Source organism: Pempheris klunzingeri, chromosome 16 (genome assembly GCF_042242105.1).
Source record: "Pempheris klunzingeri isolate RE-2024b chromosome 16, fPemKlu1.hap1, whole genome shotgun sequence".
Classification (NCBI taxonomy): Eukaryota; Metazoa; Chordata; class Actinopteri; order Acropomatiformes; family Pempheridae; genus Pempheris; species Pempheris klunzingeri.
Window position 1 is genome coordinate 20011005 of NC_092027.1, and position 21941 is coordinate 20032945.

Below are 21941 nucleotides of genomic sequence, written 5' to 3' on the forward strand. Positions count from 1 at the left end.
TCAGAGTCAGAATGTCTAAAGCACCCTGATTCAGCACAGACCAACAGATCCCACCTTCCCTTAAGGGCCAGAGATGTGTATATGTGTGCATCTGGAGATGTATGGATTTCAACGTGTATACAGTTGCACCTAAAATTATTCAACCTCCATTGCAAAGTAGGTGTATTGGCAAAATGCACAAACGTTCAGCTGTGTTCAATGAACAACTTAGACATGAACGATTGAAATAGTTCAGCACAACTAATATTACAGGTGGTTTCTCCAAATTCAACACAAAATGCCACTTTTAATGACTCAAAATTATTCAACCTTCTGAATAGAGTCCTTCATAAGAGTATTCATTATTTGGGCCTCATTAGTTGCATCAGGTGGCTGTGGTGAACAGGTGGTGTCTCTTAAATATGTGCAAAGATGGAGCATTGCAGATGTCGGCTGGCAGAGCATTCCAGAGGGTTGGGGCTGCAACACTGAAAGCTCTGTCGACAAAGGTGGGAGGGATGTTAAGGAGGCCAGAGTCTGACGACCGGGTGAATGGTCGAAGAAGGTCAGTGACGTACTCAGGAGCGATTCAGGAGGCATTTGTATGTGAGTAGGAGGATTTTGTAATTGATGCGGTACTTGATTGGAGTGTACTGTAGGTTTATAGGTGTTTTGGTGATGTGCTGCCAGGACTTGGTGCGCATGAGAATCCTGGCAGCTGAATTCTGAATGTACTGGAGCCTGTCTAGGGCCATGTTGGGAACCCCAGACAGGATTCCATTGTCGAGACGGAAGGTTATGAAGGAGTGGATGAGGGTTTCTGCCACTGAGTCTGAGAGCGATGATTGGAACCAAGAGATGTTTTTAAGGTGGAAAAAGGCAGACTGTGATGAGCAATTGGATACAGAGGGTGGAGCCCAGGATGACACCAAGGTTGCGGACCTTGGGGGACGAGCCTTGGTGACCAGTTTGGCCACCAGGGGGATATCCACATATGTGAAGGCAAAGAGGAGAGCACTGAGAGAGGGGAACACGGGAGGGAGCAGTGTTCTGAGGCATAGGGCGAAATGAGAGGTACAGAGGCACGTGCCAGGAGTCGCTGATGGATAAGCATCAACCTTCTTATGGAAGAAATCCAAGAACTTGGAGCAAGGGTTGGGGTTGCCTTGGGGGAGGCAGGGGTCAATGGGGCGAAGTAGGGATTTGATGGTAGAGAACAGTAGTGGGTGGTTTAGTACTGCTTCTTGGCTCTTGAGAGAGCCTCCTTGTAGGAGGACATGTGATCTCTGTAGGCCTCCAGGTGGACAGTGAGGCCAGATTTCTTGGCAACATGGAGCAGAGTTCAGTGGTGTACCATGGGACTGGACTGGTGAAGGAGACAAAGCAAGTTTTCAGGGATATAGCAGTGTTGTAGCCGGCTGCCAGAGCATCCACTGTGGTCATGGAGGGCTTAGAGGTCAGGTGGGTAGCTATTTCATTTGATCGGGCTGGAATGCTAGTATGGTACTTTTAGCATGGTGCTGGGGAGGGGGTAGGAACGGTAAAGGTCCAGGCACTGAAGATGGAGGGGATTAATGCCAGTAGAGCACACAAGATCCAGTGTGTGACTTTTGGTGTGGGTCAGACCTTGAACATGTTGTGTGATGTTAAAGCAGTCCAGTAGAGAGAGAAGTTCAGAGGCAAAGGTGCAGCTGGTGAAGTCCACATGGATATTAAAATCACAGAACTGTACTGGCGAGGGGTTTCTTCACAGTGACGCTTGGTTCCATGTTAGAAATATGGGTAAATCAAGAGAATTGTCCAAAAAGTTAAGAGAGGAGATCGTTGCCTTGCATAAACAAGGGAAGGGATACAAAAAGATAGCAAAGGCACTGAATGTTCCTAGAGATACTTTTGGAAGCATAGTTCGCAAGTTCTAAGCTAAAGGAACACTGGCTACACTACCTGGACGTGGCAGAAAGAGGAAGCTATCAACAGCTGCCACCAGATTTCTGAGGAGGCAGGTGGACAAAAACCCGCAAGTGACTGCAAAAGACCTGCAAGTCTTGGTGGCAGCAGGCATTGAGGTTTCAGTTTCTACGGTAAGGTGCATGCTAAACGCTGAAGGACTCCATACATGAACTCCTATACATTCACCACTACTGACCCAAATACACAAGATAAGCCGGTTCCAATATGCTTGAAACCATATAAATAAGCCACAGAAGTCCTTTCCTTTGAACGGGTCAATGATCCCAAGCATACCTCAAAGTCCACCAAGGCTTGGCTTCAGAAAAAGTCCTGGAAGATACTAGAGTGGCTGTCACAGTTGCATGACTTGAATCCCATTGAAAATCTCTTGTGGGATTTGAAGAAGACAGTTGCAGCAAGCAAACCCAAGAATATTAGAGAGCTGGAGGCTATTGCCCATGAGGAACGGACTAAGAATCCTCAGGAACACCGTCAGAGTCTGGTGTCTGGCTATGCCGCACATTTGCAGCGGATCATAACAGCAAAAGGATGCTCTACTAAGTACTCAAGATGCTAGTCTAGAAGGGGTTGAACAATTCTTAGGCCGTAGTACTCATTAAAAGTGGCATATTGTTCTTTTTCTTGTTTGAGATGTTCATCGAACGAAATAATGTGCATGCCTTTCTCTGTGGGGTTCTATGTGAAACAAGTCTCTGTCCACCTAAATCATGGAAGCAGGGACATTGTACTACTATCTATCTGCAGTGGAAAGTAAAGTACCAGGTGCCTGGAGTTGAAGTGAACCATATCATATAGTGGCAACACGGCATTTTATTCCTACAAGCCTTGGTTTACTTTTAGACCCCTCACGTAAACATATATGACATGTGACGCTACATGGAAACCAAAGAGACTAAATGCATGCTGCACGACTGCTCCCTAACCTCCCTCTCCCTGCACACAGAGAGATTTCTAATTGGTAACACAAACTTATAAAAGGTTTATAGAGGATAGTTGATATGGAATGACTATGAGAATCCAAGTACAAGACCATATTAAATGTAATTATCTCAGGTCAGCATTCAAAAACCACCAAACACTATTAGCCAATACAGACTCTCAGGATCTGCAGAAGAAAAGCTTATTTGTGTTAATTTGGCTGTGTTTACAGAGATATGCTGCTCATAAGGAAAATGTATTCTGTCGCTGGTCTGCAGTGTTTTATCAGTGTTCAATGATGACAAGACAAATAGGATGTCCCTGATTATAGGATGAGTGAAAGCGTCGCATCACAGCTGTTTTCACATGAACAGATGGTAATCTTGATTTTGCTTTACCTTAATGGTATGGTTCAAACATTAATCTGACAAATGACATAAAATTCAATCTGTTTCTCTGAGACGCAGATTAATTAGTCTTTTAAAGTTGTATCATAGTATCTTATGATTTATAAATTATTACCATAGTTACTCTGAAACATTAATATACTTCAAAGGTCTGAATTTTACATTTTAGGATTCTAGGCACAGGATTTGTGTGTAGATGGTACACAATGTGCAGCTAAAGTGTTTCTACTAATATTTCTAACAATGTTACATATGAGTTACCAGTAAGGCTTTTGTCCCTGTTGTTGTGTTTTTTGTTTCCTATAAGAGTACTGACCAGTTTAATGAGTGACATATGTGGGATTCCTAATCTGAGTAACTCCATATGATATCAGCAGCTGGATCCTCCTGATATAAATGTAAGGATTCAAAGCATGCATTTATATTTTCCATTCATATAAACAACACAAGCATCAGCAAATTAACAACTGACTATAACATTAAGCTAAAACTCTCCCAAAGAGCAAAATATGGAAGACATCAGGGCCCTTTGAAAGATAAACCACAATAATAGTGTTTGTATGTCTGTGCATATGAAAGAGAAAAAATGTCTCCACTAGAGTTAAACCAAATTTACATTCTTGAAATAATCATTGACTGATGGCATCAGTGTCATTATTGGTATTTAAATGGGTTATACTGCAAATAAAATTCTTTGGTACTGAGTTTCAAAATGTTAGCATAACCAACCTCTTTATTATGGTTGGTGGGAAATCTGTTATGTTGGTTTAAGTCACAAAACAGCACAAAGTTTTCTAAGCGTCTGTTAGCAGCAGATGGTGGAAGGAGCGAACAGCTAATAACCCTAATTGAGGACAAAACTGTGTGAATGAACGAGCAGCATCCATTTATAGAATTCTACCTTTCTTTCACAAACGCTACGCGGTGAAACTTTAAATACTGGGATGTATTGTGTATTACACTTATGATTTCTGTGATCACATGGTGAAAAAGAAAGCTACTCTCAGTGCTTCTCTGACGTCTTGATTTTATTTCTCAGCCGGCTGCAGGGACTCATCAAATTATGCAGAGAGATTGCTGCAGTCCTTGACTATAATTGTGCACTGCAAAATATTCTCTTTTGGAAGATAATTACAAGGCCTAAAGCAGAATGCAGTACAGTACTAAACATGTTTCAATTGGCTAATTACAGTACACATGGTGCTTTATGATGACTGAAAATCACCAAATATGATTACAGCTTGTAAACAGCTCATGGGAATGTCATCAGGGTTGTAATTGGCATTGTAATGATATACAGCAGCTGTAGGGGTTAAGGGACTGTGTGGGACGCACAGGAAAGAATGAATGAGCAACTTCTGAAAGCCAAAAGGTCTTTTAGTTTGTGACATTCATGCTTCGTATCTTTACTGCAGAATCTCGTGGAGAGGCAGTATTTGAATTAAATGTATTTTAAACACATATTTGCTAAGCAATACATATATTTTGTCATTTGTATGCTGCAGGACAGAAAATATGAGATATAGTTTGTAACAAAGTACTTTATGAGCTTGTGTTTTACTTGTACAGAGCAGGTCGTCCATCAATCAGAAGATTCCTGCTTCGATCCCCGGCTCCTCCAGTCTAAGTGTGCTTGGGCAAGAACCCCTAATAGTTTCAGTGTCCCTCCTGATGGCGGGGTTGGCATGGTGGTTGGAATGGTGTGTCAAAGCGCTTTGAGGCACTATACATATACTGTGTATTTGAAATCCTTAAAATACATTTTCTTCTGAAATAAGGCGGAGTTTCATCCCCAGTATTAAACTGTACAATAAAGTGAGCCTAATCACAATTCTTAGCATGTGACATGTCTTGTCTGTTCCAGCACCGCCCTCAGTGTGAACTACAGTATTTCATTTTTGTTCCTCCTGACCAGTAGCTTGAGGAAGCTGTGGTGCAGCTCATCTAGAGAGTCGGAGTCTCGCCTATTTATACTCGTGGTTCATAGCAAAAATAGACAGTACAAATGATCTGTGACCATCATATTGACATTATACCAGCAACATTAAACGTCTTTCACTACAATTTCAATGCCTGTACCTGTAGCATGAGATGTGGACATGAAAAAATTGTTATGTTTTTTTAAACTCAGCACTTCCTTCGGTTCCCTCTAAGAATCCCCATGTTATCATGGTGGTGGTGGGGGGGGGGGGGGGGGTTGTGCGCCCCTGTGAACCTGTGAGTTGTGTTGTCTGTAGCATTTTCCAGGGCAAACTGGTTCCAGTGGAGGGGCCAGATTAAGACTGAAAAAAAAACCCTGTGTGAAGCCGAGCCAAAAGTTCCTTCGGGAAACCCCCTCCCGGGGCCAGACCTGGTGGCCGAGCCTGGATCCACGGGGCCCTGCCCGGACACACTGAAGGACTAATGTGGAGCCGCTGCCCTGCGGGCTCACCACCTGCAGGGGCCCTCACAGGGGTTGGGTGCATGGCGAGCTGAGTGACAGGCCAAAGTGGAATCCTGGCTGTGCAGACCCCCAGCATCGCAGACGTCCGCAGTACGTACATGGTTGTAAAGCGCATCTCCAGATCTGCAGCTTACAAGGGCAACCTGATCTTATCAAGACCCTTTATGGTTGCTTGATAACCCGTTCACTTATCACATCTGTGACTGTAAGTGGTGGTCACATGTGTGTTTTTGGGCCTCACCCTAACAGAGATCCAAACAGTGTCCTGGCCGACAGCTTTAACTGTTTTTCTTCATCTGAACATCGAATTTCTTTCTTTTGATTTGGATTTGCACTCGTCCCTGACACTTCATCATCTGTCGTCATCAACCTTGTCTTTGTTCAGCCAGGATAATTGTTTGCTAGCAGAGACTGTAGAAAACAGTACACCGATTGTGCCCAAACTCTCCCACCCACTTTGTAACACCAAAGAACACTGCAGATGCAAAGCTTTTCATCAGTGGGCTGTAGGCTAAGTCACCACTGTGTTAACTAATGAGGGAGCGGATAGTGGTCAGTTTGCATAGAATGTATTTTTATATTTTCAGCTAATATCATTGATAATGTTAATGGAGACAATACCCAAAGTTAGATCTGCAGGCAGTGACAAATGAACTGTGTGTACCAGGAGTACAGGTCAAAAGCACTCATAACACATAGCACTCATTGCCTTGTACTGTACAGGTGTAATGACAATAAAGTTGAATCTAATCTAATCTAATCTAATCTAACAAACTCACTGCAGAATTTCGTAAGTGTTATTCATAAGCCACACAAGATAATGAGTAGAGACTCCGCACACCTCTTTTCATTTTTTTTTTTGTGTAACAATGTGATGCACCTTCAAACCAGAGACATCAGTCAGCAGCTCTATCAGCTGTCACTGTGTCACACACTGAACCTCTAAACGCAGGTCAAACTAACCCCCACAGCATTGATCAGTTTGTCAGCCTGACAAACGAAATGGGTGTGTCTTCCCCACCAGGTTCTGTGTGAAACTGAACCACAAGACAACCAGCATCCTGCAGCTTACAGCGGCCAAATACAGTGGTAAATTCCTCCAATCTGCCTTTTACTCTCTTAAATATTGTTTCATTTGAAGAGGATTCACTCTAGAAAACAACCAACACAGTTTGATTTTGCATTTAGGTTCAATAGCATTAGCATGACATGAATTGTGTTCTTGATGGTGTGCACATTTTTTTAATTTTGTACTTTAAACACTTCTGTTCTTTGACTGTTAATTTAAGGTATATTAATATAATTTTCTTTAGAGTCAATGTGCTGCCAGCTATCAAAAGGTGTACTTGTACTTTTCCTCTTTAAGAGTGATTTATTATACTTTTTCCCTCATTAAGTGTTTTGTTTTTTTTTCTGTTTTGAGTTGTGCATTTGGGTTCATGCTTCAGAGTCTGGCCATGACAGATTTCTGCTGGAGAACGTTGTTTTGTCTGCCATGTATCTGCGCCTGTTTTCTAATCTGCTTTGTACAAGAAATCTAACTACCGAAGTGTTCTGTGTAACCAAGTCACTACAGTGCACACGCTCCCTGAATATTTGGATAAACTCGTCTCTCTGAGTAAAATAGTTGCTCAAAAGAGTTCCAATCTGATGCCATGCCATCGTTCCCATGGTCCATTATTCCAGAGCCTCAATAGTGTGGGTGTCTGTCTCACTACTGAGGAGTCATTCAGGGAGGAATGCAGAGGGAAGGACCTATGGGACATTTTTTACAACTATTGGGGTTTCAGACGCTGATGTATTATGAGCACTGGGTACAAAAGACAAAGATGATGCCTTTTCAGTCCAGTGAGAATTGCTCGCCTGACGCATATGCCAAAAAAACGTCTCTGGCAACTGGGTTACATTCTGTGGATCTGGTCCAGCTCTGCTTGTCAGTGGCTTGTACCACAGAGGTGATGTCATTCAGTAAAAGACTAAGAGTAGTAATTGACCGTGTTTACAGCTGGTGCCGTCCTGTCAGCAATTTTACAGACGTCTCCTTCACAGTGGCAGTCTAAGTGTTTTCGGGCCACAGCGCATGTTTAGTTACAATGCTACGAGTGGCCTCTGGGAAAAATTGGAAGCAAGGCTGGCTAGTATCCAGTTCTTATAATACACCCATGGCTTCAGAACAATGGGCACTCCCAATCAGTTTAGCATTCCACTCATAACGTTGTCAGACTCATAATGGTCAGTGAGTCCATGCAACATTAATGCAGATATCATCTATTTTTTATTTCACACGTTCTCCTCATCCTCAGCCAAAATGTATTACTCACAACGCATCTTGACAGCCATCAGTTTGGTTGGTGCCACCAGCCTCAAGCAGAGGCGAGGGGCAGACTACACTGGTCTGGAAAGGCCACATCTTTATGTTGCCACACCTCCAGATTTCTTTCTTTGGTCTTCAGCCCCAGTTGATGCTGACTTATCAGACTTCTGACTGCTCCCTCTGGAGACACAAAAGGAAGGCTTTATTTAACATATTCCACATATGAAGAACACCCCAACACCTGGAAACACACTATGATGTGTAAAATCAGTGGCGTTCCTACTGAAGTGCATGTCAGGGCACAGAGTGAGTGAAGTGTTAATAAATGTAGTCCACCAAACGCCTGCCACAAAGAGGAGAGAGCCCTTTGGCTTGCATATATTGGCATTCATTTTGCACGTTTAGCTCAGGGGTCAGGGCTTAGTTATTACTGAGTTGGTAGCAAACTATCTAGTGCTCATTTCTAGCTGTTGTGTTTTGTCCTCCCCCCACATAAGTTAAAATGCTGTAGTATATGTTCTCGAGATGCCCGTTTGTCTAAGTACCTTTTGAGCCAATTATGCACACTTTCTGGAAGTCTGCAACTCTGCAGAGTTTGACGAAGGGGAACACCCACAATGCATAGAGTTGTGAGATTAAAATGGCAGTGACAACGGAATAGGAATGAAATGAACAAACCATGGAAGGCGTCTATGAGATGATGGTTCACGCTGTTAAGCAGCACAGCTTGCGTGCTTGTTTGTCTTGTGATGATAGCGACTTCCAAATGTGTTTATTTGGTTGAACAGAACTGTAACTCATACTTACTGTATATCCAGGGAGCGAACAATTCACACTCCAGTTCTTTAAACTAGAGCACAGTTTGAAATAAAGGCCTCACTTTTCAGTCCACAGAAATACCTCTCACCAGGTGAGGGGCTTTCTCTCTCTTCATACAGCGTTTCAGCATTACAGCCCTCACACTACCTCAGACGCTCACAGTGATGTCACACAAGCGCTGTTTAAAGTCTGTGAGGGTTCAGGGCTGAAGGCTTGGGGGGGCAGTTACTCACTTTTGGTTCAGTTATATTTTACGGCCCAATATTGATTCGCCTGGGAACCAGACTAATCTACCAGCTCATGTTTTATTTGCTCTGGCAGATGCGTCTGGTCCCCCTCCAGTTCAGACTGATTTCCAGCCAGCCTGACCCGGGTCAGCCAAACACAACCATTCATCTAATGTGAGGCAGGTTGAGGTAATGAGGTTGAGTAAACAACCAAGATGGCTCCCGCCACTGTGGAACGTTCTGTTGAATCCACTTTAGAGTCATTATTAAACGAAGTGGACGGTATGTTTTCTCTTAAGGAAGAGCAAAAACTGCACTTTTGTGGATATGAGAGATGTGTTCAACATATTCTAGACAGGATTTGGTTATGTTCTGGTCACATTGTGTTGCTCTGATTGGCCGTAGGTCTATCCAATTGTGTCAAGAGGCATTTTGATCTGCACCCACTGATAATAAATGAACTGAGAAGTTCCAGATTAATCTACATTTGTGAATCGGCCTGGTGATGTCAGGCTAAATATTGATAGCTATTTATTGAAAACCCACTGGTTGTGGGAATATGTAATATGTGAACCAGGAAATGTGTCTTTTGTATCTGTGTTTTTAGTTATTTTTATCATTACTTGCACAGCTTTAAATATATTTTTCAATTTCATCATTTCCACATCATGCCACTTGAAGGGCCTGGGGATGGCGGCACCACTTTTAATTAGACTCAAATGTCCTGAGAAATATTGAACAAGCACTAAATTTGGTTAACACATTTATGATCCCCACAGGATGAATCCTAATGACTTTGCAACACCAGCAAATCAGAATTTCAATCTATCCACTGGTTTGGTTTTTGACAAATAAGTCTGGTCCTTAGTGTCATTAGTAAAATTAGACAAACTCAAACCAATAACACAGAAATATCATTCACTTTTAAGCTGGTATGGTGGACTAGTTAGCAAACATCATCAATCATAGCAACATTTACACATCCATCAGCTACAGAGCAACAGCCTGTTTCTGGATACCTGATGAATGTAAGTGGTATACTCTTCCTTTTAGCTCTGTTTTTGGTCTCCACCAGCTCCTGAAGGAAATATCTGGTTCTGTGGCTGCTAAATGCTCCACTGTGTTCACCAGCTCAGTCACTACCCCAAACATTCGTGGCCCCTTTTTTTTCTGAATGGTCACTGACATATTGTAAGATTGTTAAAGGGTAGCTTCAGCATTTTTAAACCTTGACCGAAGGTTTGGAAGTTTTGGTTTGGAATTGTGTATTACACAAATTTGTGTTGGATCTAAACTACCCCCTGTAAAACACCAAAGTCACACAATAACACTAACTAACCAATGGAGGCAGCGGTTCTGCTGGGTAATTAGTGTTTTTTCAGTGGAGTCTTGTGGCTTTGAAGAGAGCAATGTACTTTGATGGGTCGCAGTTGCCTCAAAGGAATGTGCTGCAGCCATTGTAGCCCCCTCACGGTTACTGACTGAGGCGATCTACTGAACCAGCTCCAAACCTTCCTACCAGTCAATCACCCAAAATATGTCAAATAATAAGAAATGCTGGCACAGATACATCGTATTTACTCCAGTCATTTTTGAAAAGCAGAAATTAATTGCACATAGATACTTTATTCATCCCAGAGGGGGAATCCATCTCACTGTAAGTGTCGTTTTTTTCTACACTATAGTGAGAATGCCTTTATGTCATCCTCATTTATGTAAACATTTATGTAAAATCAGACTTTGTGTTTTCATCTGAGTAGTTTCAAGCCATGGTCATAGCCTGAGTGCTGGGGGAAAGGCAGTTGCTGTACCTTTTTGTAATGCATTATAATGAATGTAAATGTAAAACATTCTGTGAGGTTGGTGTTCGTGCCTGTTGACTCTTCCCTGGTGTGGAACCAGAGGAACATTTTGGAGATGGGCTTGAATGAAAAAGTGATGATTACAGGCATCAGCTATTATTATCCAGCTTTGTGAAGCGATCATAAACATTTTTCTTCGTTAAAGGATGTGGGTTAATTATACATGTGTTGATGAGTGATCGCGCCTCCACTCCTACTGACATTTCATTTCAATACAAGAGCTGAGGAGAAGATATCATCAGCACTACTGACACCAATGCCGGAAAAGCAGCAAGTGCTTCTTCTGTGTTCACCTTGTGATGCAACAACTGAAGCATGTGTGACATGTTTGCGGCGTCCTTGACCTCTTCTGACTGCAACTGACCCACTGTTTATTTCACGGCACTCGACTTTAACTAGCCGTTCTTTGCATATCTTTGTAACTGTAGCTTCATTTAAAATTAGTGGTCAACCTGTTATAATGTCTGCTCCATGGAGAATGTGGCCTCCCTTCTCTGTATGAGTCACGTGGCAGTGTGACATCAATGTCTGCCATGCACAGGATAGATGACAATGTACTGCACTGGATCACAACATATGAACAAATACTTGAGATTCTTGCAAGTGCACATAGCAGACCCACCTACCAGCTGCTCCTGGGGTCCCAGGTGCACAGTTTGTCAACTGTTTTGCTGAATTGAGTAACGGGGTTGGGCTCTATGTTAAAATTTGCCAACCGACCACCGTCAGCCTAACAACCAGTGATTATCCATATGATCCCACAGGTGTGTGTGTGCAGCATGTGCAGTAGGCGGGGGGGGGGGGCTTCACTTCCATTTTCATGAAGGAGCTCATTGCAAAATATGAAAGAACACAAAATCCCCTATTTGGGATTATTTTGTGCTATATCTGACATCCTATACAATGCATTACATTACACACCCAACGTGTGCACGTGGTCATGGTTCTCTGGCTTCCATGGATCACTGCAGCAGATCATAATATTAGTTGTGCTATTATTATTATTCATATATTCATTATTGCCGTGTTATTCACTGTTACCATATTGCTCATTATTAGTCATGTTCCTATCATCAGCAATATACTACTATTATTCTCCCCTTCCACCTCCCAACTCCCTTCTCTCTGTCTCTCTCTCTCTCTCTCTGTCCAACCTCCACCCAACACAGAACCCGACAGAAAGCCCCCCCCCCCCAAGCCTGGTTCTGTTCGAAGTTTCTCCCCATTAAAGGGGAGTTTTTCCTTTCACTGCCTGATGCTGCTCATGTGGGGACTCTTGAATCCTTGATTTTGAATTCCTGAATCGTTGGGTCTCTCTCTCAATTAAAGAGTTTGGTCTGGAACCTGCTCTTTATGGAAAGCGTCTTGAGATAACGCTGTTATGAATTGACACTATAGAAAAAAATATTGATTGATTGATTGACTATCACTGAACATACCTCTGTGTAAATAAACAGTTGCATGCATCCTCTTTCTCAGCGCATAATCATCATATCACTTCCAGAGAGTCTCCCCGCCAGTTGCAGGCGCAAACCCACATGATGAACTAATTGAAACAATACATAGCGCCTAGCAAAGTGAACCCGTACGCTTACACTTCAGCCGAAGCGTTGTTGATATACACCAGAGCTGCCACTGTTTGCTATGATGTCGTCGTCACAACTACATTGCATTGTGGGATAATTATGTTGGTGAAACTACCAAGTTGAAGGACCTAAATGAAGCAGTTTACCATCTTTGCAAACATATAGTGCTGTTAGTTAAATTCGTGAGGATGCTGACCATTAAATGAGCAAATGACTAAAATCATCCAAAGAATGACCTAAAACAAAACAAACTGTGATGGAGTCGGCCAGTTGTTGGTAGCATACATCCATCCCCACCCCCCATCACCCAAACGTAGTGAGTAATTACTCATTTGTTAGGAATTTAGACCATTAAAGTAGAATATCACATAAGGTGGGTTTTGCATTATCATCTGACCTGGTGGTGTTGAAAGGCAGAGGCTACTTTATATCAACATCATGTTAAAAGAACTTTATCATTTTAGTTTATATGGATACTTTGTCTTAAGCTTTTTAACAGGTGCTTGACTACTGAGAGACCAGCAACATATTTCTACTCCCCGTTCCTCTGGGCTGGCTCCCAGCCTTTCTGGTCTGGGACCCTCAATTTGTGACCCCTTGTCAACAGTTACGCTTGTCAGCACTTAAAGCAAAGAATCATCAATGGATCATTTCTAGAGCCCCGAAGAAAATGTTACAGAAATGTTTTTTTAAATAAAACTTAAGAATTAAGACGTAATCATTTCTTGTAGTAGAAATGTTTTCTTGTCAATCATCCAATAGCCACTCAGATTTTACCTGCAGACACCACACATGCATTATAAAGTGTTTAACACAGAGTATTACTGCAACTTCCTGGACCCATTTGGCTCAAAATCCAGAATTCCACAACTGAACAAAATGCTAAGAGTGGACCTGAATAATGGTCATGGCTGAAGAATGAAAGCCATCTAGTATGTGCCACAGCGAGAGAGTGGGGGGGGTCTAATTTTAGAACCTGGTGATAAGCTGTGCTCCATGTGGGACAGGGTGATATCAAAGGGAATGCATGCTGACTCTGTTGCCATGGTGATCATAATTCAGCTTGGATATCTCCTAATTAGGAGGCGGGGATGTAAAAAAGGAAAAACAGAGGAGTAGAAGGAATAACAGGATCCAGAATCATCATCATTACAGCAATAGGAATCAATAGTTCCTGCCCAGCAAAGGCACTATTGATATGGAGAGGTGGAATCGGTGCAATTAGCTCTCAGAGGACACAGGGCGGGACTCATATACATACATACATAATGCTGTATTATTTTTGGCATATATGTCCATTCACTTCTAACACTATGTAAAGGTAATCCCATCCATGTAATGGTACAGTGGTTATAATTCACACCTTCATACACAACAAAGCAATGGTGCATGTAACCTCTTGATACAATGAGACAAAAGTGAAAGTAAGAAAACTGCTGAAAAACACCAACACACATATCATGTACCAGGGTGAGAAACCCGGGTTGGACAGAGAGTGATGTATAAGGCCTGAGGCCTAAATATTCCCCATGAAGACGCCGGGCTTTCCTTTCTAAATCTTTAAAAAAAAAAAAAAGAAAAAAAAGAGGCTTGTCGCAACTCATTCATCAATGTCAGATTATTTCAAATTAAAAAATGGATGAATAATTGATTTATTCATTAGCTGGATGTGACATCCAGAAGAGTTAATAAAACGTAATCTCTAAAAATGGGTCTGGAAAGACATTCCCCAGTACAGTAATTTATCATCTGGGTCCAGCTTTACATCATGCTATTCAATTCAGTCAGGACAGTACAATTATTCATCAAGTGAAATACAGAGCAAGAGAGCCAAGAGGGTTTGAGAACCAGGATTTGGGCAAATTTGGCTTCATTCGCTACTTATGAGGCATCAAAACAGGAAGGAATTGGAGGAATGTTGTGAGAGCAGAATAAGAAGAGCTCATGCAATCATTCACAAAAGCAAAGTGAAGGTTATATCTCTGCTACTGAATGTTATTTTTGTCCACTAACTGAAGGATCTTAAGATGGTGATATTGGTTAGCTGGTTTGTCAACGTTAAAAACAAACCATGAAGGGGGAGCACAGTCTGTTGTAAGAGTGATAGCTGTTAGCTTGCCAACCCCATGCAGGCAAGGAGCCTTAAAAGCCATCCATCCCATTGCAGTTGTGGCAACTTTTGTTTTTGTTGGCCAAATTCAAACGGAGTGTTTTTGTGCTACCTGGGCTATAATGTTTATAGATCATAGCATAGTTTAACGGTTGTTAATTTCGAACCCTGTCTGTGTGTGCCAGCGTGTGTGTGGCAGGGTGCACCTTTGGCAGTTGCGGCTTTTGAATTCACAAAAACTGTGAAATATGTAAGGAATAACGCTCCACTGCACAGTTCTCTACCACGTGGTCCATTAATTCCTGATAATGGACACCTTGAACGGCATTATCCTGCATATACCATGGTGATTTGCCAAAGACCATTCATTAAAACTGGATAAACTAGAGCACTAGAACAAAACACAACAAAAATACGATGAAAACACCATAAAAACAAGCATTTAACAGTGATAAATAAGCATGTGTGCAAAATGCAGTTGGCCGGGTTAGATGTCTGTAGTTGTAGTTTGACAGAGAAACACTCTATATTGCTCTGAACATCACAGCAGGTATCAGGTATCAGGGGGAGCCACTGAGCACCACCAGAGTTCAGCAGTCTAACTGTTCCTCAGTCTGGTAGTCCTGCTCCGGACGCTCTGCAGCCTCCTGCCTGAGGGGAGAGGGGTGAAGAGTGAGTGTGCAGGGTGGGTGGGGTCCTCAATGATGCAGACAGCCCTCTTCCTGCACCTGCTGGTGTAAATGTGTGTAGTGATGGGTAGGCCGCTCCCCACAATCCTCTGTGCAGCCTTCACCACCCTCTGCAGAGCCTTCCTCTCAGCAGCAGAGCAGCTGCCGTGCCACACAGTGATGCAGGAGCAGAGGATGCTCTCCACCACACATCTGTAGAAGGTCAGCAGGTCAGGACTGAGCTCCCCAGTCCAGTCTCAGCCTCCTAAGGAAGCAGGGCCTTCCTGACCAGGCAGGAAGTGCTGCAGCTCCAGGTGAAGTCCTGAAGTCAGGTACCTGAAGCTGGAGACTGCTTCCACAGCTGCTCCTCCAGTGTGCAGAGGAGGGAGGGGGTCTGGTTTGGAAAGCGCCCTCCTACACTTAGTGATCACAGAAGGCCCTACTGTGAGGTCATGCCTCTACTAGAGTGTTATCAAAATCAGCTGCACACACCTCTAGCACCGCTTATTTCCCAATTGCAGTAAATTGTCAGAGCTCTTTGGACAAACACAGCCTGGATATTGGAAGCTAATAGCTGGCAATTAACAGTTACTGTCTTCTTAATGCAATTATCCACATCAACCTATTCTACGACTTTACTCTCAGTTTACTCTAATGGATCTATCTAAAAGCCTCCTGACTGCTCCTCCAAACACTTTGATATTTCCTGCTCTAAGGTCGGGGAAGGACGACAGGATGAGCCCTGAGCCCTGGTCTTTGACCTCAGTCCGTTTGGATGCTTGTACATGTGGTGATGCTTAGTATCTGTTCCACTGGTGTCTACTGAATGGTGAACTGTACTGGAAGTGTAGATGAAAAAGCAACATGCAGGACTTGCTGTGAGCTAACGCCACCTGCTGGAACAACACATCAACACAACACATCATGGCTTTGATATATTCATATTTTTCTTGTTATATAAAACCTGGCTGTTTTATGTGGCCTATTGCTAGCTATTTGGTTTTTAAATCATTCTTATCATGTGTAATTTAGAAGGAAAACACGTGCATTTCAGTGTTCAAGGTTTGCTAAAAGTGTCCCAAATGAATTTTAAAAGTAGCTAAATACCTTGCTATGTGCTTTTTGAAAAAAAAGTTGCCAGAGTACTTTGAATTTTATACTTTTTAGTCCTACTACATTTACTTGACTGCTCCAGTTTTGCTTTTCAGATTAACATTTTACCTTAAAAACATGATAAGCATCCAAAATGTCTGGTTGGAGGCCCTCATGTCATCAAGATGTCTATGAGTTATTAGCAGTTTCACTAAAGTTTTTTCTTCTTTATTCATTCATCATCATTTCATGAAACCTCAGATTTATCTTGTGACCCTTTGGAGGGGCATTTAAATGTGACATACATGAATGTGTCTGATGGCCTTTCCTAACTGCCAGGATTATAATATTTCTGGTGGGGAAACGTAAAGGTAAATCCCTTCATCTGATTTCATTTTGCATTAAGACGGTAATATTTAAGAATATGTAACCTAAGATCACAAGTCCAGAGCTTTCTCAATGGTCTTTTTTCAACAAATGTAGCTGGTTCACATGAGCTTGGTGTGAACTTTTGGTCACAAAAGAATATACTACTTGGGTGACATCATAAACTACCTCATCTCAGTTTAAGGACTGCATTTGTTGACCTTGTTGCCCTGGTCGCTGCAGCCATCTCTGTTGTATGACACACATATTCATACATACTGTGAAGTATTAGCACAAAGTTAGGCCCATCTCACCACCGTCTGAAAGCTACTTTTGAAGTCAAATTCATCCATATCAGGTGATATTACATGCAGTGTTCAGGAAAACTTAGCACAGTGGTAGTTATAGAGGAGAGAGCTGCCGCACCCAGTCCTTTTACAACAGCTCATCAGTGATGAAGGTCTTGGGAAAATGTGTGGCAGCTTTCTCTTCTCTTGCTTTTCGACATTTCCTTCAACGCACCAGGCTAAACTAAAGCAGTGCACGAGCCTTTCAGTCAAGTTAAAATTGTTGAAATACTCCTTTTACTTCCTTTGAGTAGCGTCATGGCCAGAAGCTCTCAGTTAGAGTGAAACCATCTGTTGAGCAGAGTTACTTTTCTGTAGACTTCAACTGTGTGCTGCTATAAAAAATGATCTGTTAATCTTTTAATTGATCAAATTAATTTTATTAAATCAATCAGCAACTTCATCCAGTGTCAGCTGGGATTGTCTCCAGCCTCCTGCAACCCTAAAGGATCAGCGGTACAGACAATGAATGGATGGATGGGTAATCATCCATTTTCAGTATAAAATCATTATTGAAATCATTTTTGAAGCACAAAAAAACAAAAATGTCCTCGCTAAAGCTTCTGCTTAGAACTTTCAAGTCTTCTTTTCTTTATTTAGTATAAATGCACATTAAATATTTCTGGTGACATTTGTGCTATTCATTTTACAATATATTTTGCTGTTTAATAGACTTTTAAAGAATCGAATAAGGGAAAACAGAACGAACAGATTAAACCCGTAAGTGCGATAAGTTGGCCACTGAGCAGTGGTAATGAGTGAGTCGTGTGCGGGTTACTTCCTCTCCAGTTGTCCTTCCTCCTATCCAGTCACAAGCCCTGCGTTCCAAATCGCATACGTTTTACTCGTAGCGTGCTGCAGCTGCCCTCACAAAGTATGTGCCTGCAATATACAAACAACTGGCACACACTACTTCACCATTACACTGTGCCATGCCTCTGACCTGCTTGCTTATACATCCGTTGCAGTCCTGTCATGTCTAGTCATCTGGTTGTGTTCTCTCAGTGGCTCAGACCATGTGACGTATCTTCTGCTGAGCAGAGGACTGTAGGTCAGAAAAGCCAGAAAAGCACACCTGCATGTGCATTGAGACATACGAAATCCTTTTCTGGTGCACTAAATAGTATGATATTATGGGTGCTGGTATGCAGCTTCAGTCATTTTTTGGCATGTTTTGCCTTTATTAGATAGTAACGGTGGAGGCAGACAGGAAACAGGGGAGTGGAAGAGGACGAATGACATGCAGCAAAGGTCAGTGGAAGCGAATTGGTGACAGATGTGACCACCCAGCGCTCCACAAGCTGCCAAATATTAACATTAATATTGATGAGCAAACAACACACAAGCCGGTTCCTCTAAAAAAACAGCCCGACTGCTAAATAATACATTTACAGCAAAAAAATATTACCAGGAATTTTTTTAAATCTTTGCAGTTTAAAGGCTGCCAGAGTTATTCCTTAAAATCAGATAAGAATGCAGACGGGATGAGATGAGATCAGACTCCTAATAAGAACTGGTCTCAGTGTGACATCAGATGCTGGAGAGACACAGTGAGGCGTTGGTGCCACCAAATCCAAAAGAGTTTGTGAGAGCGACCCGTCGGCCTTGAGTCCTCCACGGCTGCGCTGTGCAGGGGACATAGTTCAGGTCGAACTCTGGCTCGGTGCGGTCCAGGTTGAGGGTCGGGGGCAGGACCCCATGGTAGCAGGCCAACGCAGTGAACGCTGCCTCCAGGGCCCCCGCAGCGCCGAGCAGATGTCCCGTGGCTCCCTTGGTGGAGGAGACGGCCAGGTTCTCAAGATTTTGCTGAAAAAGCCTCTTGATGGCAGCGTTTTCAGCTGCATCACCCAAAGGAGTGGATGTGGCGTGAGCGTTCACGTACGTCACATCGACTGCTGAGACGCCAGCATCTCTGAGGGCTGCAGACATTGATCTGTAACGACAGTTAAAGGGTGATTCCAGCTTATTATAACTTTGATCTTACTTACTTTTGCTGTTTTGGCTCAATTTGCTCACTCCTAATGTGAAAGGTGTCGATAATTCACAAAAAACACAAATATGGGAAGACCTGTCAGAGGATGTGATCTTGTGTGTAAGTTGGGCTTCAAGAGATGCAAGAAGTCGTTCATCCAAATACATTTCTACTATTTTATCAAATCAGATCTAGTTTATTATGAAGCGTGTTTAAAAACAACTGGAGTTGACCACCAATTTAATGTGAAGGGCACAATAGTAATTAAAAAATCACACTGACAACAAGGAATAGCAATAAAAACACATAATAAACAACAAATGGTTTAAAATGGGCTTCACCTGAGATAATTAATGTTGGAAATGTGAAAAAAGAGTGGCTCAAACAACCAAACTACCTTTTCATCGTGTCTTTTTACTATGTTCAGTAAATACACATACACTACTCACAAAAAGTTAGGGATATTCAGCTTTCAGGTGAAATTTCAGGATGAACCTAAAATGCATTCTAACCTTTCCAGGTGAACTTAATGTGACCTTCTCTAAACTTTTGAATGCACATGTCCAACTGTTCAGTGTTTCAGTACTTTTTGCACAAGTTGCTGTTCTCTAACAAGAAGCTTAACAGCAACATTCACAACAGGTTTGATCCATGAATCCACCAATACATTTCCTGCTTCAGTTAGAATTGGTATTTAAACAGTCCTCCTCATCATGCTGTTCACATTCTGACATCATGAGACCAAGACGACACCTAACAGTTGATCAGCAGCACCTCAACACTGGAGGCTTCAAACAGGAAGTCCTCAGACGGAGGTGTTCACTGAGCTTAGAGGGTCACAGAGTGTCATCAGGAGGTTGGAACAGTGATACAGAGAGACTGGAAGAGTCACAGAAAGGAGAGGAGTGGACGTCCTTTGGCCACGTCCCAATTTATTGAGGCACCGAAAATGTTTTGTTGTGGTATACCTACCACTGTTGTTAGATTTTCTTTCAATAAATTGTTTAAGATGAATAAAATTACCAGTGCATGCTTCTACTTAAATGCCCTACTTTCATGATATAATATCACTGTAGCATTCACTTTTTACATTTTCCATATATTTCACCTGAAAGTCGAATATCCCTAACTTTTTGTGAGTAGTGTGTGTACTATCTATACTATATTATGCTAAAATGTTAAAACAAATACAAACTTCAATTAGAAATACCAAATATTGGAAAGTGGAAAAAAATAAACAATAAAGAGATAAACAAGCATGATCACATGTGGCACAGATGTGTTTTTATCTGCTTTCCTATTCTGTTAACCCCTCTGAGTTATCAACAGCCCTGATCCCCACAAACCACTGCTTAAATAAATGACTGTAGTTTTTTAGTCATTTGTAAATATTACAAACAAAAACAAGTATCTGCTTCCAAAAAAACCCAAAAACAATTGTAAAATGAGTTACCTGAATGCTCCATCTCCATCCGCAGTGGGCGCGGTGATGTGGCTGGCATCCCCTGAGAGTCCATAGCCCAGGACCTCTGCGTAGATCCTGGCTCCTCTTTTCAATGCATGGTCCAGCTCCTCGAGAAGGAGCACCGCAGCCCCTTCGCCCATCACAAAGCCCTCTCTCTCTGGGTGAAAGGGTCTTGATGCCTGCGTGGGGTTGTCGTTCCATTTGGTGGCGAGGGCCCGTGCTCTGGCAAAGCCAGCTAGGGACAGAGGCCCCACACAGGATTCTGTTCCCCCTGTGACCATAGCAACTGCATCCCCATGGGCGATGAACCTGGCGGCATCACCTATGGCATGCGCACCTGTGGTGCAAGCGGTGGACACTGCATGGTTGGGACCCTTCAGTTTGTATTTGATACTTATGTGCCCAGCAGCCATGTTGACAAGGATGCGAGGCACAAAGAAGGGGCTGACTCTGTTGTAGCCTTTTTCGTGGAAGGCAGTGGATGTGCGAGCAATTTCATCCAGCGATACCATGCCCATGCCAACAGCCACCCCAGTCGTGAGTTGCTCCTCTGGGGTTTTCGGGTACCACCCTGAGTCCTCTAAAGCCAGCTGAGCAGCTCCAAGGGCCATCACAGTGGCTGGTGACATGCTGTTGATCTCTCCACGTGAGGCAAACCTCTCCTCCTTAAACTGACCCTCTTCATCCCCTCTGGGTACCAGTGCTGCCACTTTACAGGGGACTGTCTTGTACTCCTCTGAGTTAAGGGCAACAATCCCACTTTGGCCTTTAATCAGGTGGTCCCAGGGCAGTGCAGTGCCTGTGCCCAGAGGGCACACCAATCCTATGCCAGTTATAACAATCCTCCTTTTGTGTTTTTCAGAGCTGTGATGTCTGGAGTTTTGGTCTGGACACACACAGACGATCTTTTGGAGAAGTGCCCTCATGCTCTGTGGTCTCAGCTGGAGTTTGGTCCAGCAGCAGGACAGGGATAAAGCAGACATGCTCTAATCTGTCAAGTTGGACACAGCTAGCTTGTAGCTTTGCTGAACCCCTTCGTACAGTCAGAGGAATAAATGTGCAAAACCAAAAGTGGACTGCAGACGCAACTGCATTTAAGCTTGAGACTTACTGGGCCGGGCACTGCTTCAGACCAGGCTGTCAACTATGAAGACATTCATGACACGAGACATCGAGTTCATCCTTGACTGTAACTATTTTTAGGTAGCATTTTAGAACGCCTGATTAGTTAAAAATGTAAATATGGACTTAAATTTTTTATTAATCCGACCAAGAAGATGATAATACCGCTATATGAAATGCAATTATGATGAAATATAATATTGTGTTTTTTTAAAGCTGCAAATACGTATTCAGGCGCTGATAGGTCAGCTACACCTAGGACCTAAGACATCT

The 21941-nt window shown here is 42.7% G+C and overlaps 1 protein-coding gene across 1 annotated transcript; it reads right to left on the reverse strand.

Moving 5' to 3' along the window:
• Nucleotides 1-18563: 18563 nt before the first annotated feature.
• On the reverse strand, nucleotides 18564-21703 carry oxsm (3-oxoacyl-ACP synthase, mitochondrial). The gene is made up of 2 exons (XM_070846910.1): nucleotides 20535-21703; nucleotides 18564-19042 (listed from the first exon to the last, which is right to left on the reverse strand). The coding sequence occupies exons 1-2, from the start codon at nucleotides 21527-21529 to the stop codon at nucleotides 18640-18642; spliced, it is 1398 nt and encodes a 465-aa protein (XP_070703011.1). The 5' UTR covers nucleotides 21530-21703; the 3' UTR covers nucleotides 18564-18639.
• Between the last annotated feature and the right edge of the window lie 238 nt (nucleotides 21704-21941).

What these genes read in the sequence shown, in the direction of transcription:
- oxsm (XM_070846910.1), bottom strand. Translation starts at nt 21,529, where the DNA reads ATGTCTGCTTTATCCCTGTCCTGCTGCTGGACCAAACTCCAGCTGAGA. An exon ending in GATGGAGATGGAGCATTCAG is followed by an intron (nt 19,043 to 20,534) that starts GTAACTCATTTT and finishes CTGTCGTTACAG; the next exon opens with ATCAATGTCTGCAGCCCTCA.